The 14,586-nt window shown below is 42.9% G+C and overlaps 1 protein-coding gene across 1 annotated transcript in view; it reads right to left on the bottom strand.

Moving 5' to 3' along the window:
- LOC121537019 (protein disulfide-isomerase A5-like) overlaps positions 1-14,586 on the bottom strand; it is a 62,642-nt gene that overhangs the window by 47,077 nt on the left and 979 nt on the right. The window contains exons 2-3 of the mRNA XM_041844750.2: positions 8,994-9,123; positions 6,724-6,811 (exon numbers count right to left, since the gene is read on the bottom strand). Coding sequence (XP_041700684.2) covers positions 6,724-6,811; positions 8,994-9,123 — 218 coding nt within the window. The remainder of the gene's footprint in view (positions 1-6,723; positions 6,812-8,993; positions 9,124-14,586) is intronic.

Genomic DNA, 14,586 nt, shown 5'->3' with positions numbered 1-14,586 from the left:
TATGGCAGTGAATGCACTCAAAGAAAAAGCCTGCAGAGCATTGTATGCAATAAAAATGAAATTATTCAAAATCAACATCCCAATTAGAATTTGGACCAAAATATTTGACAGTGTAATCCTACCAATAGCTCTTTACGGAAGTGAGGTTTGGGGGCCACTCAATAAACTGGACATTAAAATGTGGGACATACATCCAATTGAAGCCCTACATGCAGAATTATGTCGGAAAATTCTACAAGTCCAGAGAAATACACCAACTAATGCATGTTGGGCAGAATTGGGCCGCTTTCCAGTAGTAATGAAAATACAGAAAATATCATTAACATTTTGGCTACATCTAAATTCAACTCCAAATTCAAGTCTGCAATTTAAAGCACTTCAAACCCAAGAGCTGAGCCCAGAAACGAGCCCTCTCAGTCAGCTGGTGTTGGACCTAACCAACCAAGCAGACACCAGCACTGCTTCAAAAGAAAGATTTCCAATGAACAAAATCATAAACCAATCAAAGGACTCATATTTACAACATTGGAAAAACGAAACAAAATCCCAAAGCAGACTAAATTGCTATCTGACCCTAAACAGAGAATATGAATTGGCTGATTATCTCTACTCTGTCAGAGATACGAAGTAGAGACAGATCCTTACCAAGTACAGGCTGAGTGACCATCAATTGGCAACAGAAACCGGCAGACATAAAAAGACACGGCTACCCAAAGAGGAGCGTATATGTGGTCACTGCACGACAGGGGAGGTAGAAACAGAGATGCACTTTCTCCTTTACTGTGATAAATATTCCTCACAAAGAGATTCATTATTCACAGAAATGACTACATTTATTCCAAATTTTAACTTATTAAACCCAGAGAAAAAACTAAAAATACTCATGGGCGAAGGAGCAATGGCTCCTCTTGCAGCCAAATATGTATTTGCCTGCCATAGCCTGAGGGATACTGAATAATAACATCTGCATAGTAAATAGTAACTTACTTATTATTATTGTTATTGCTATTATTATTGTTGTTCATTCTAAATAGTAGTGGTATGGGTGGTAATGGAAATGATGGCAGTTGTAGTACTGAAGTAATGGTGAAGATGACCGTTATTTAGTTATAAGTTAGTTATAGTTTCATTTTCCATATTTATATTTTTATATTTATTACATTTCTACTATTGACTGTTACCATTTTGTTATTATTTTTGTATTTAATTTTGATTATTATTTACTACCATCTTATATTATTATTTGTTATTGTTTATAATTTTATTATTGTATACATTGTTGCTTTGGCAATATTGACACAATGTTTTTCATGCAAGCTTGAATTTGAATTTGAATGAGAGAGAGAGAGAAAGAGAATGAGAGAGAGAGAAATGTTAATGACAACAATAGCTGAGGTTCCAATGGGAAATGTGGAATTAATATTCATAGCATCGAGACTTGTTAATAAGATTTCTGCATAGACATTAATAGTCACTTAACATGGAGAGGGACCCTGTCTGTGATTAGAAATCATTCTCTGTCAACAAACACACTCATGATATTGGTGAACTGATATATCGGTCTGGCTCTAATATACAGACACACTCATCTATGGAGAGGAGGTTGATTAGACTGCGGTGTACAGTCACTTGCGAAAGCATTCACCCCCCTTGGCATTTTTCCTATTTTGTTGCCTTACAACCTGGAATTAAAATGGATTTTGGGGGGTTTGTATCATTTGATTTACACAACATGCCTACCACTTTGAAGATGCAAAATATTTGTTCTTGTGAAACAAGAAATAAGACAAAAAAACTGAAAACTTGAGCGTGGATAACTATTCACCCCCCCCCCCCCAAAGTCAATACTTTGTAGAGCCACCTTTTGCAGCAATTACAGCTGCAAGTCTCTTGGGGTATGTCTCTATAAGCTTGGCACATCTAGCCACTGGGATTTTTGACCATTCTTCAAGGCAAAACTGCTCCAGCTCCTTCAAGTTGGATGAGTTCTGCTGGTGTACAGCAATCTTTAAGTCATACCACAGATTCTCAATTGGATTGAGGTCTTGGCTTTGACTAGGCCATTCCAAGACATTTAAATGTTTCCCCTTAAACCACTCAAGTGTTGTTTTAGCAGTATGCTTACGGTCATTGTCCTGCTGGAAGGTGAACCTACGTCCCAGTCTCAAATCTCTGGAAGACTGAAACACGTTTCCCTCAAGAATTTCCCTGTATTTAGCGCCATCCATTATTCCTTCAATTCTGACCAGTTTCCCAGTCCCTGCCGATGAAAAACATCCCCACAGCATGATGCTGCCACCACCATGCTTCACTGTGGAGATGGTGTTCTCGGAGTGATGAGAGGTGTTGGGTTTGCGCCAGACATAGCGTTTTCCCTGATGGCCAAAAAGCTCAATTTTAGTCTCATCTGACCAGAGTACCTTCTTCCATATGTTTGGGGAGTCTCCAATATGCCTTTTGGCGAACACCAAACGTGTTTGCTTATTTACTTCTTTAAGCAATGGCTTTTTTCTGGCCACTCTTCCATAAAGCCCAGCTCTGTGGAGTGTACGGCTTAAAGTGGTCCTATGGACAGATACTCCAATCTCCGCTGTGGAGCTTTGCAGCTCCTTCAGGGTTATCTTTGGTCTCTTTGTTGCCGCTCTGATTAATGCCCTCCTTGCCTGGTCCGTGAGTTTTGGTGTGCGGCTCTCTCTTGGCAGGTTTGTTGTGGTGCCATATTCTTTCCATTTTTTAAAAATGGATTTAAAATGGTGCTCCGTGGGATGTTCAAAGTTTGACATTTTTTTTATAACCCAACCCTGATCTGTACTTCTCCACAACTTTGTCCCTGACCTGTATGGAGAGCTCCTTGGTCTTCATGGTGCCGCTTGCTTGGTGGTGCCCTTGCTTAGTGGTGTTGCAGACTCTGGGGCCTTTCAGAACATGTGTATATATACTGAGATCATGTGACACTTAGATTGCACACAGGTGGACTTTATTTAACTAATTATGTGACTTCTGAAGGTAATTGGTTGCACCAGATCTTATTTAGGGGGTTCATAGCAAAGGGGGTGAATACATATGCACGCACCACTTTTCCGTTATTTATATATTATTTTCATTTCACTTCACCAATTTGGACTATTTTGTGTGTGTCCATTACATGAAATCCAAATAAAAATCAATTTAAATTACAGGTTGTAATGCAACAAAATAGGAAAAACACCAAGGGGGATGAATACTTTTGCAAGGCACTGTATGTAAACACAAATCTACATAAGAACATTGAGCCTCACTTCTGTAATTGAAGAGGTACCATCTTTAGAGAAATGCATGCACATAAACACTGAACACAAACACAGTCCCCCTCTTCCTATATATCCAGCCACCCACGCACAAATTCACAATGCAAGCACAGGTCTCTCGACAATAATAACTCCCCTTCTCTCCACTGATAATGAGCATGGAAATGTATTACATAAGTACAAATAGGGAGAGAGCGAGAAATAGAGCGAGGGCCTGCCCGTCTACCTAGAACAGAGCTATGCCCTATGCTAATGGAAATTCAAAGAGATGAAATTCAATTACAGCTCTGACAGCACAGGCCCCCATCAGCAAAATATATCCAGCACTCTGTCCTTTAAGATAAAAAGAGACACCATCATTAGTGTTACATATGTGGCAGAGAGCGCCCATTGTCTGCCAGGAGAAATAGTCTCACTGCAGAGCTGGAGCAGGAGGAAGATGGGTGTCCGTCTCTGTCAGGTGGCTGGTGGTGATGGTAGACTTCATCATTACACTTGGAGTGTCTCCCAAATGGCACCATATTCCCTACGCAGTGCACTACTTTTGACCAGTCCTATGGGCCCCATGTGTCATCTGGTGTAGTGCCTTGCAATACAGTGCCTTGAAAAATGCGAAGGGGGGTGAATACTTTCACAAGCCACTGTATAGGGAATAGGGTGCCATTTGGGATGCACTCTTGTATAATGTCCTTTGGATAAGAGAGATTGGACATTCATTTCAAGTGGTGTAATGTACGTCATTTCCCACCTCTGGTCAAACAAAGCTACAGGAGGTCACCAAGTACTGCATCTCTGATTGAGGTAGTGTTGGTAAGCTAGCGGTTCCAACCTTAATAGAGCGAAACTGTGAAAGTGTTGCAGATTACATTGAGAAGCAAGAGGCAACATAGTCATGGTGGAAAATTGTCGATATGAAAAGGCATCCCAAACTTGTGAAGTATAGCAGTACGACAAGCATAGCCTCAATGACTCAGCGGATATGAGGTGAAACAGACAGACAGGAAAAGGTGTAGCTAATAGACAACTCCACAACCAAAGAGTTGTATCCCATGTCACCACCTTTGATGCCACTGCAATCATTCCCTGGTAAAAATAGCCCTTTGTTTCAACCAACCAATGGGAGGAGCCATCACAGCAGTCAAATTGACTCACTGACCAATCAAAGCCCCCAGCTGGTGGGAAAGACAATGGATTGGCAAAGCTCAGCAACTCCACCCACGGCCAGGAATCCAGGACCCTGATCATGGATGAGTGGGGATGTAGTGTAGCCTCTCTCTCTCTCGCCAAGGTGTGTCATGGAGAGAGTCAGGTCAATTCCACAGTCAACAGGGTGTTGGTTGGAAGAGGGAACACGGGGGTGTTGGGAGGAGGAAGTGGCAAGAGGGAGAGTGGCGGGAAGTTATGGGCTGTGTGATGTTCCTTGAAAAGGTGTAACTGATGAGGGAACTGTCAGTAATTCACCTCTAGAGAGATCAGGTGAAGTCAAACTTTTGTCCACAGACTAATAGATAAGAGAGACAGGTACTACAGAAAAGTAATCCCAGTGGGCAAAACTGGTTGTAGCTTGCCTGCTGGGAAGAGGCTTCAGGCTACCATTTAGTCTGATGGTACACCAAGCAGTCAGAGATTAATTTGCCCATTGCTCATTAGCAAAAACAACAAACTACAGTCATTTTGTTACAAATCTCCTTGTTTTATCAGCAGCGTCTGCAGTCTGGCATCCATGCCTGACCTGGCACTGTCTCCTGCCCAGTTCCTGTGACATCATCACTGTTGGCCATCTCTCAGGTCCTGTCATCTGGTGAGTGTGTCATCCTTGGCTCACATCCCTCTGTTGGCATGGACCACCGTTCTCACACTGACACTAAGCTTTGTTTTGGACCTGGTCCATGGGAGAACTGGAGAAGGTGGGAAAACCATAGCCAGTCGCCAGACTCACAATGCTAGGCTAGCAGCTATAGAAGCTGGCACTGCATCACCTGTGTGACTGAACAGCAGCTATGCAGCCTGTCATCTAAGGCCCCGTAAAGGGTCTCTGGCACAGGTATATGTAATTGCTGCGGATCTTCAGGAGATTCCACACCTTTCAGTATTTCTTTTGATTTTTTGGAGAGTGGACCGATGGTTGAAATGAGTGGGGAGAGAGGGAGATACAGAGAGTAGTGGGCAGGATTCGTACCCTCGCTGAAGGTAATATACTGTATACAGTACGTGCTGCAGGCGGCAGCATTTACCATTAGACCAGCCTCAGGCACCACACCCTTCAGTATTAAGGCATACGGTGGAGAAAGAGAGGGTTGACAGTAGATTTACTGCAGTGAAAAGAAAGACAATCTCTCATAGTAAATATTTATAGGTCTATATAAAACAGCTGACCAGGCTACATTGTTCTTAGACACTTTTCCTTCCTCATCCGTCTTCCATCTTGGACAGGCTTGAGAGAAACTTTGAGGGATGCTTTGAGTGGTAGGTGTCAGAGGGGTGATCTTGATTCTTTTGTAGTTTTCTGTTTGAAGCTTTTTCTCCCGAGCAACAAAAATGGCTCAAGTGGTTGAGGTTGACAGGTATAAAAAAACAACGGGAAGATAAAATGGCAGGAAATCAACTAGAGTAGAAGTCAGATCACACAGGGGGAAAAAGTGAAAGAAATGTTTAAGGAAAACAATTATTCTAGTGTGTGTCTTGGGAGTGTGGTGGATCCTCCCAGTATGAACACTTCCAGAGACTTCGTTTCAAATGGTTCATCTGCCCAGACCTGACAGGTCTATTGCAGGGGCTTCAGGGAGACCGGGACGGGAAAGCGTGTTTTTTCCGAACAGTGCCCATAACTCATTTGGACAATACACACACACACACACAGAACGAACATGAGCACACACACAAATGTAGGGTCTGAAGAGCGGTTTCCTCTTTTCTATCCTCTGTAGAGCCCTCAGCAGAATGTGGAAATGGAGAAAGAGACTCCCTATTTTAATGAGCATATCTCTTCTCCAATCTCCACTGTGACTTCAGGAGGATATGCCAGGGAGAGATGGAGAGTGGAGAGATGGCATGGGTATAAAGAGATATGACACGACTGTATGCAGCTGGCCTAGGCTTCAATAACTGCTATCGATTACTTAGTCCAGGCCTGTCTCACTGTGTTCTTACAAGGCAGCCATTTAAAGAGGGTTTTACAACTTCCTTCCCTATAGCTATACATCTCAGAGCTGGGACTGGGAGGAATGCCTCAAAATGTTTCCAACCTAAAATGCTATTCAGAAGCATAATGGGACATACTGTATGTGACATGGTGACTTGGACATTTTTCTAACCTAAAACACTTCTTGGAAATCCCTTGGAAGTTATATACTGTACAGCATATTATGTGACACACTGACTGATGTATTAATGCATGTCATTCCATCATCAACCATTCAATCAATCCTGTACTTACCCACAGTTGACCCAGGCGATGGTGCCCTGTCCTTTGACGACCTGGGCCACGTCAGACAGCAGCTTGAACTTAGAGTCCCCGGAGGTAGCTGTTTATACACACACAAGATAAGAGGGGTGGAGTTAGGCCTATATTTCACAAAAACACAATTCAGTTTTACTACTCAGGTCACCTTATAATACACAGTTAACAATAGGTTATAATTAGGGTTGCAATTCTATTCTAACTTTCTCCCAATTTTTCTTTCTCCAGAAATCCTGGTTGTAGGATTCCGGATTTCCTGCCTATTCCGGGAAACTTCCAACTAGGGTTTCTGGAAAACCTGGGAAAGTTGCTGGATTTTTAATATCCTAGTTAGAATTCAATGAAGGTTGGAGTCATAACACTAAAAACATGGACTGTGAACTCAAACATCTACCACACAATGGTACTGTATCCATGGAAATTACCCTAGTGTTACTTAAATAGACCTAGTCTCTGGGAGAGCAGAATCTACGATTCACACATTCTACACATTACCTAACACATTACCTAACAGAGTCATCACTAAACTATTTCCACCATGTTATGAAAATCATAAACACATCATAGTCCAAGGCCTAGTGAGAAACCATCAAATAATAAACTGTAATCAACTGCATTACAACAATACAGTACAGCATTACACAATCTCCTTTGAGATACAATGTGGACTCAGAGAAGTAAAGTAAGCACACCGTGATTCTTTCGTCTCTGTTGAACAACAATACATCACTTTTACAACCCCTTCAACACTTGTAGTATTATGTGTTGGACAATTCCTCTGGCTCTGTTGGACACCTCCTCTATTTTTCGTTTTGGGGCATTGCCATTGTCCTCTGGAGGTCCTGACTCACACCAGGTTGGTTGGTGGTAATTCAAACATTTGGCACTGGTGTCAGATTAGAGATCACCATATATGGTGAGTTCAGATTGCTTGCAGATTCGAGTTACTCAAGGGACTTTTCCTGAAGTTGGTGCTGGGGTCTCAGAACAGTTGATGGGCAGATGGGGCACTGGGAAGCACCGGAACACTTAGTATCTGTGACAGACAATTCTGGAGCTTTTTGGGCCCCTGCTGTAAAGGAACCAAGTGATGTGCCAGTGGCGGTCAAGGAGAGGATCCGACAGCAGGAAATCAAATGAGTAAACCTTCTAAACCTTCCCTTTGGAGAATGCCAGAATGCAGCACCACGGCAACGGCAAGCAATCAATCCCAGTGTGACGTTCGATACGTGCAAGTCTTATCCAATGACCTAACACTGGCTGAAATGGCTCATGAATGATGAAACAAATACATTTGGAGTGGAGCCGTACGTACACGCACACACACACACACACATACACACACACACACACACAATTCATGGGAGCGGTGGGGCCTTGAGAGGGAGATTGTTTATGAACATCAGCATAGAGCAGCACGCATGCACACAAGCCTATGAGTGCACTGCACTGCACTTTCTACTGGCCTGAAATATGCAAATGTAAATGTAATTAAATGCAAGAGGGTGATTTCCCTAATGGCTGTCAGTGAATGCAGTTTCATGGCTTCATTTGATCACATTGAGCTTTTGAGTGTCTTTCTGTTCAGTACACTGTTCTATGTAGTACTTCCAAATCCAGGGAATAGAAGAGAACATGATAAGCTACAGGTCATTAGAAACAAGCAGTGTGATGCATAATCACTGCCCTTCCACAATGTTATTCATTTACCATTATAAGTGACAGATTGTCAGAGATAAGATAAGAGAACACTACAGATAAGGTCACACTTAGGTCATTTACACCGAAAAAGGCAGCTTGGGGACCGTATTCACAAACCGTCTCAGAGTAGTGCTGATCTAGGATCAGTTTAGCCTTTTAGCCTAGATCATAATGAATACGATTACATGGAGCTGATCATAGATCAGCACTCCTATTCTGAGAGGCTTTATGAATACAGACTTCACAAAGCCTTTTTTTTTGGCTAGTCTATAAGCTTGGGGACATAGAACCACTAACTCCCCTGACAGTGTAGATCACCAGGACATTGGTTCTAACCCACCTGACTTAGTGTAGATCACCAGGACATTGGTTCTAACCCACCTGACTTAGTGTAGAGTACGAGGACATTGGTTCTAACCCACCTGACTTTGTGTAGAGCATCAGGACATTGGTTCTAACCCACCTGACTTAGTGTAGAGCACGAGGACATTGGTTCAAACCCACCTGACTTAGTGTAGAGCACCAGGACATTGGTTCAAACCCACCTGACTTAGTGTAGAGCACCAGGACATTAGTTCGGGTCCTCAGGAGTTTCTTGAAGTCCTTGTGGTCACTGACCTTCTCTATCAAAGGAGAGACCTTCACCGCCGCCTGCAGCACAGACACCAGGCACACCTGCAGACATAGAGATGGATAAATACTGTATTTTATTCATTCATTCACTGTATTAATTCAGTGGCCGACTCACATTCAGAATAACTCACACATTGGATGCTTCAGTGCGGAAAAATTGTCATTTTTGTGATATTATGAGATGTCAGACACCTCATGTGCAAGACAAAACCCTATGTATGTGGTCAGCATCAAAGGTGAAACAAAGACTGAGTCATCTCATTGTGTGAGACTGAGGGTCTCAATGGTGGGCACAACACAAACGCATTAGATTATGTAAAATAGGGTCTAAGCTACAACATATGTGAATATGAAATAAAATTGGAGTTTGAGTTTAGATATTTTACGTTAAAAGGTTAAAATGCCTTTTTAAAATTATTATTAGTCTCCAGAAAATGATCAAATAGTTTGACAACCCTGTTTGTAAGCTTTTAAATTATATCAATTTCAACCTTTTATCTTTTCCAGTGATGAAGACATGGATATTTCATGGTATGGTGGGGTATGCAAAATGAGTCAACTTTGAGCACCTTTATCTATGTTTTGGCATTCAGGTCCAAAAAGTAGCTTTCTGAGCACTTCTACAATGGGCAAATATGTATGGAAGGTTTCGTTCCAATCAAAAGCGGTGCTGTCAAAAAGTGATTGAATTCAAATGGATTTACCCATTCATCAAATCACAGTGATGAGTGATATAACGGGATATCAAAACAAGCACCTGTCGGGTTTCGGTTTTCTCATTTCCAATTCCCTGCTGGATCCCTCGTAAGGTGTGCGTGACAGGAATTCAGCACATTCTCGTGGTAAATTTCCATTAAAAAAGGTGGAATGTAAAAGAACAGAAGTTACAGTACAAAGTGAAGAGTCATCTTTTTTTCCTTATTACTCTGTCTGCATGACTGATTAACTCTATAGGGGGCATCCCCTTTACTCCTTCTGTCTCTAGGTGTGGGAGGTGGGAGGCTGGTGGCCGTGGTGCGGACGGATGCTGTTGAGAGGATGACAAGGTGACGTCCCCTCGGTCGGAGACTAAAGGGCGGGCGTGTGGAGATGACAGTGAGGAGTAATTAAAGAATCGGCATCTCAGGGCCGGCCTCTTTTCTCCACCTGTTCACTCATCCGATACTGCTCCACTGCTCCTTCCCTTGGCTAGGGCATCTCAGTTAGGGAGAGTGGAGACTTGAGAGGAGAGGCACTGGAGCAACCACCGTGCAGAATGAACGGGGAGCTTTAAGGTCCAACTTACTCATGTGGGATTGAATAGCTATCCACTGAACCATAGCCTGCTTCTCACAATAGCATGACTGATAAAATGCTAGATACTAAACAGGATTTGAAAACTCATCTATTTGTGAGACAACATGTGAGTATGAACTAACTGTATGCAAAAAATAAGTAGTTAAGACGAGACAGAACTGGTATTGGCGATTGAGTGTGAGAATGAGTCAGTCCTGAGCTATTTGATAGCATCTGGAGGCAGCTCTTGAACTGAGGCAGAGTAGGCCTATTTCACAGCTACATTAACATTAGAACCCTTTAGAAATGTACGAAAGACTGTTGATAATTTCTCCCCCACGCAATCACATTTCTCCAGGCTCATTTGCGGACTTAGAGTGGGTGTGCATAACGCATATTGTTGAGAAGATCAACAGAGTGAAACGTACAAGGAGCACAATTATATTCACAGGAAGTTGATGGATAGCATAGTATTATGGTGAAATGAAAAGCAGCACTATATAGAGTGGCGGATGTGAGGTTGGGAGAGGATGTGGAGGGGAGGAGGGACAAGGACATCAGCATGGATGGAGCAAAACACACACAGCTACACACACAAAGAACGAGGAGAGGATTTGCAAAAACATTTCCTGGAACATTGACCTTGTAGTGCTCGCTTCTCACACATCACATGCCGTGACAGCTGACAGGCAGCCAATACTGTAACAAGCCCCATCAATGGCTGGGTTGCTGCCTGGCAATCAGTGCATTGGTTGGTTCCCTTACCTAGGTACCTACTCGTTGGCTTAGGCTACATGACATAATGGCACTGTCCCGTGTCAATGTGAGCAGCATCCTAATGACTGTATGATTTGACTTCATTTTATCTGTGCCCCCCACCCACCCCCACACACAAAACTTCAGCTCCCTGTTATATTATCAACACCCAGAGAACAGCAGGAGGACTGTCTCAGACTAGAGATTAGACTCTCAATCGATGGAGACAGACAGAACAGACAGGGGGATACACTGCATGCTAGGCAGCTAATCATCCACAGCTGAAGAGGTAGCTAGGCCTAGCTCATGTCCATAGCCTCAGGGATGTTCTAGTGAGGAGAGCAAGTCATGAGGAAAAAACAGGCCCCTTAGATGTTAGGCGTATATTTCATGTTGTGGTGGTTGCAACACTATTATTGCTTGTTTATGTATTTGTTTATTTCTGGTGAGTGTTTGAGGCTGAAGAACTAGGCTAAGCTATTCTGTACATGTGTATCATGTTTCTGAAGATATGCCTACTTCCTTTACCACGCAATGCACAATTCAAACTAACCCTATTGCTATGATTCACCAAATCATGTTCTTGTTTGCATTCGGGCAATTCCACAGTAACAGAGTGATGCTGAGACTCAGATTTTTCACTTTAAAATGGATGTCAAACCAAAACCATTGATTGCAAAGTTCAACAAACCATACAACTCTATGCACAAGGACTACTCTTAACAATTTCCACTGATCATTGCAATCATTGGTTGTCTGACATACATTTTAGAGTCCCAGCATCACTCTGTTAACATGGAATTGCCCATACACTTATAAGGCTTATGGTTTAAGATACCCTGACATTCAGGCCTTGTCTGCACTGAATTGAAAAATAAGAGTCATATTTGGTCATATGCAAGAGGCATAAGGTCACTAGTATCACACCGAATATTGTGAACTGACTTAACACATCAGGCATATCCCATTAATTCTGTTTAGTCCAGAACTATAATTTATGGCAAGTCCCTTCATTATTGATCACACTCAGCCCATATGCCGGATCTCAGCTAGGTGGCATATCCAATGAAGATACGATGTATGCAGCTGTATGTAGCGTAGGCCTAAGTGCAGGAGCTTCCCTCTTCCCACCCCGAAGCTGCGTCCCAAATGGCACTTTATTCCATATGTATTGCAATAGATAGGGACTAGGGTAGCATTTGGGAAACTGCCAGAGACCCTGAATACATTGAGGAAGTCAATTACAACACTTTGCACCTACCTTCATCCCAAAAAAGTGTCACGTTACATCAGCGTAAAAAATATCACGCTAACTAAGCAGCCAGCAGAGAGAAACCCAGGCGATCGTCTCGCTCGCTCTCTCTCGCCGGCGACGGCTATACCCTCCATCTGGCGTGACAAATCTGCTTAATAAACGGAGTCTTGTTTTAAGTTCTGTTTTAGGGTGCGCACTGAATCAGAACAAATCAGGGGCGGGTTTGTCAAACACTCTCCTTCATTTTGTCACTGATTAATGACTTGAACAACAGTAGAGAGAGTGTGTGTGTGTACATTGTGTTAGTCCCTCTGTGTGTGTGTCAGTGTGACTGTGTATGTGTCTGTGTGTAGGCCTACATGTTTGTGTGTGTGTGTGTGTGTATGCGTGTGACCATGCATATAAGTGTGTTTATGTGCATGCATAGGATGCTAAGGACAATGCATCTGATAACACCATCTTAGCTGACATATAGACATTTCTTCCTTCTCAGTGATGATAAGATGGTCCCTGATGAAACCGTTGACAGGGAGGAAACCATTGTGGCCCTTTTCAATTATCAACCATTGATTTCAGGAGATGGATTATGATGATGAACACCTTTATCAATGACTGCATCCCAAATGGCACCCTATTCCCTATATAGTACCCTACTTTTGACCAGATCCCTATGGGCCCAGGTCAAAAGTAGTGCACTGTATAGGGAAGAAGCGCTCTAGAGGGTATAGTGTAGGGTGGGTGGGGGCGGCTCGACCGAGGCAACCAACTAACTCACCATGATGGGAGGTCAAGAGGAGGAGGTCACTCAATCCAGATTGAGATATTTTAAAAATGGCTTTGACAGGCAGCTAGGCAGGGCCGCCAGAGGGACAGTCTTCAGCACACAGATTGACCTACTGCTCTGTCTCCCTTTATCTCCACACACACACATCATTATTATTATTTAATTTGTATTAATTATACTGAACTAAAATATAAACGCAACACGTAAAGTCTTGGTCCCATGTTTCATGAGTTGAAATAAAAGATCCCAGAAATGTTCCATCCACACAAAAAGCTTATTTCTCTACAATTTTGTGCACACATTTTTTTTACATCCCTGTTAGTGAGCATTTCTTCTTTGCCAAGATAATTCATCCACCTGACAGATGTGGCATATCAAGGAGCAGATTAAACAGCATGATCATTACACAGGTGCACCTTGTGCTGGGGACAATAAAATGCCACTCTAAAATGTGCAGCTCTGTCACACAACACAATGGCACAGATGTCTCAAGTTTTGAGGGAGCGTGCAATTGGCATGCTGACTGCAGGAATGTCCACCAGAGCTGTTGCCAGATAATTGAATGTTCATTTCTCTACCATAAGCCGCCTCCAACATCATTTTAGAGAATTTGGCAGTACGACCAACCGGCCTCACAACTACAGACCACGTGCAACTACGCCAGACCAGGACTTCCAGATCCGGCTTCTTCACCTGTGGGATCGTCTGAGACCAGCCACCTGGACAGTTGATGAAACTGAGGAGTATTTCTGCTCTTTTTGTGGGGGAAAACTCATTCTGATTGGCTGGGCCTAGCTTCCCAGTGGGTGGGCCTATGCCCTCCCAGGCCCACCCATGGCTGTGACCCTGCCCTCCCAGGCCCACCCATGGCTGTGCCCCTGCCCTCCCAGGCCCACCCATGGCTGTGCCCCTGCCCAGTCATGTGAAATCCATAGATTAGGGCCTAATGAATTTATTGACTGATTTCCTTATATGAATTGTAACTCAGTAAAATCGTTACGTTTATATTTTTGTTCAGTATATTTTGATATTGATTACTGCACTGTTGGGTAGAACATGCAAGTTGAGCATTTCACTGTACTTGTGCATATGACAATAAAACTTGAACTTACACAAACAGACAGACATACAGGAGCTAGCAACAGACACACACACACACACACAATTTCCCTTGCTTGCCATTACACAACAGCTACAGCAGTACCCACCTTTGTTTGACATGGCAGTTACTAAACCACCAAACAGGATGCTGAACCAGAAAGGTCCATGGGCACAAATCTTGAGATTGGAATGACGTCGAAATTCAGCCATTATGTAGCCAATCAAGGGATGAGTGTTGGTAACAAAGTAAAATAATGTAGGCCTACTGTAACAATGTAAAACATTTTGCAAACAAGGTTACATATCCAGCAATCATTGCATTCCTCAAGAAATG

Source organism: Coregonus clupeaformis, chromosome 23 (assembly GCF_020615455.1).
Source record: "Coregonus clupeaformis isolate EN_2021a chromosome 23, ASM2061545v1, whole genome shotgun sequence".
NCBI classification, from domain to species: Eukaryota; Metazoa; Chordata; class Actinopteri; order Salmoniformes; family Salmonidae; genus Coregonus; species Coregonus clupeaformis.
The sequence above is the reverse complement of the archived record's forward strand: the minus strand, read 5'-3'. Positions and strand labels throughout refer to the sequence as shown.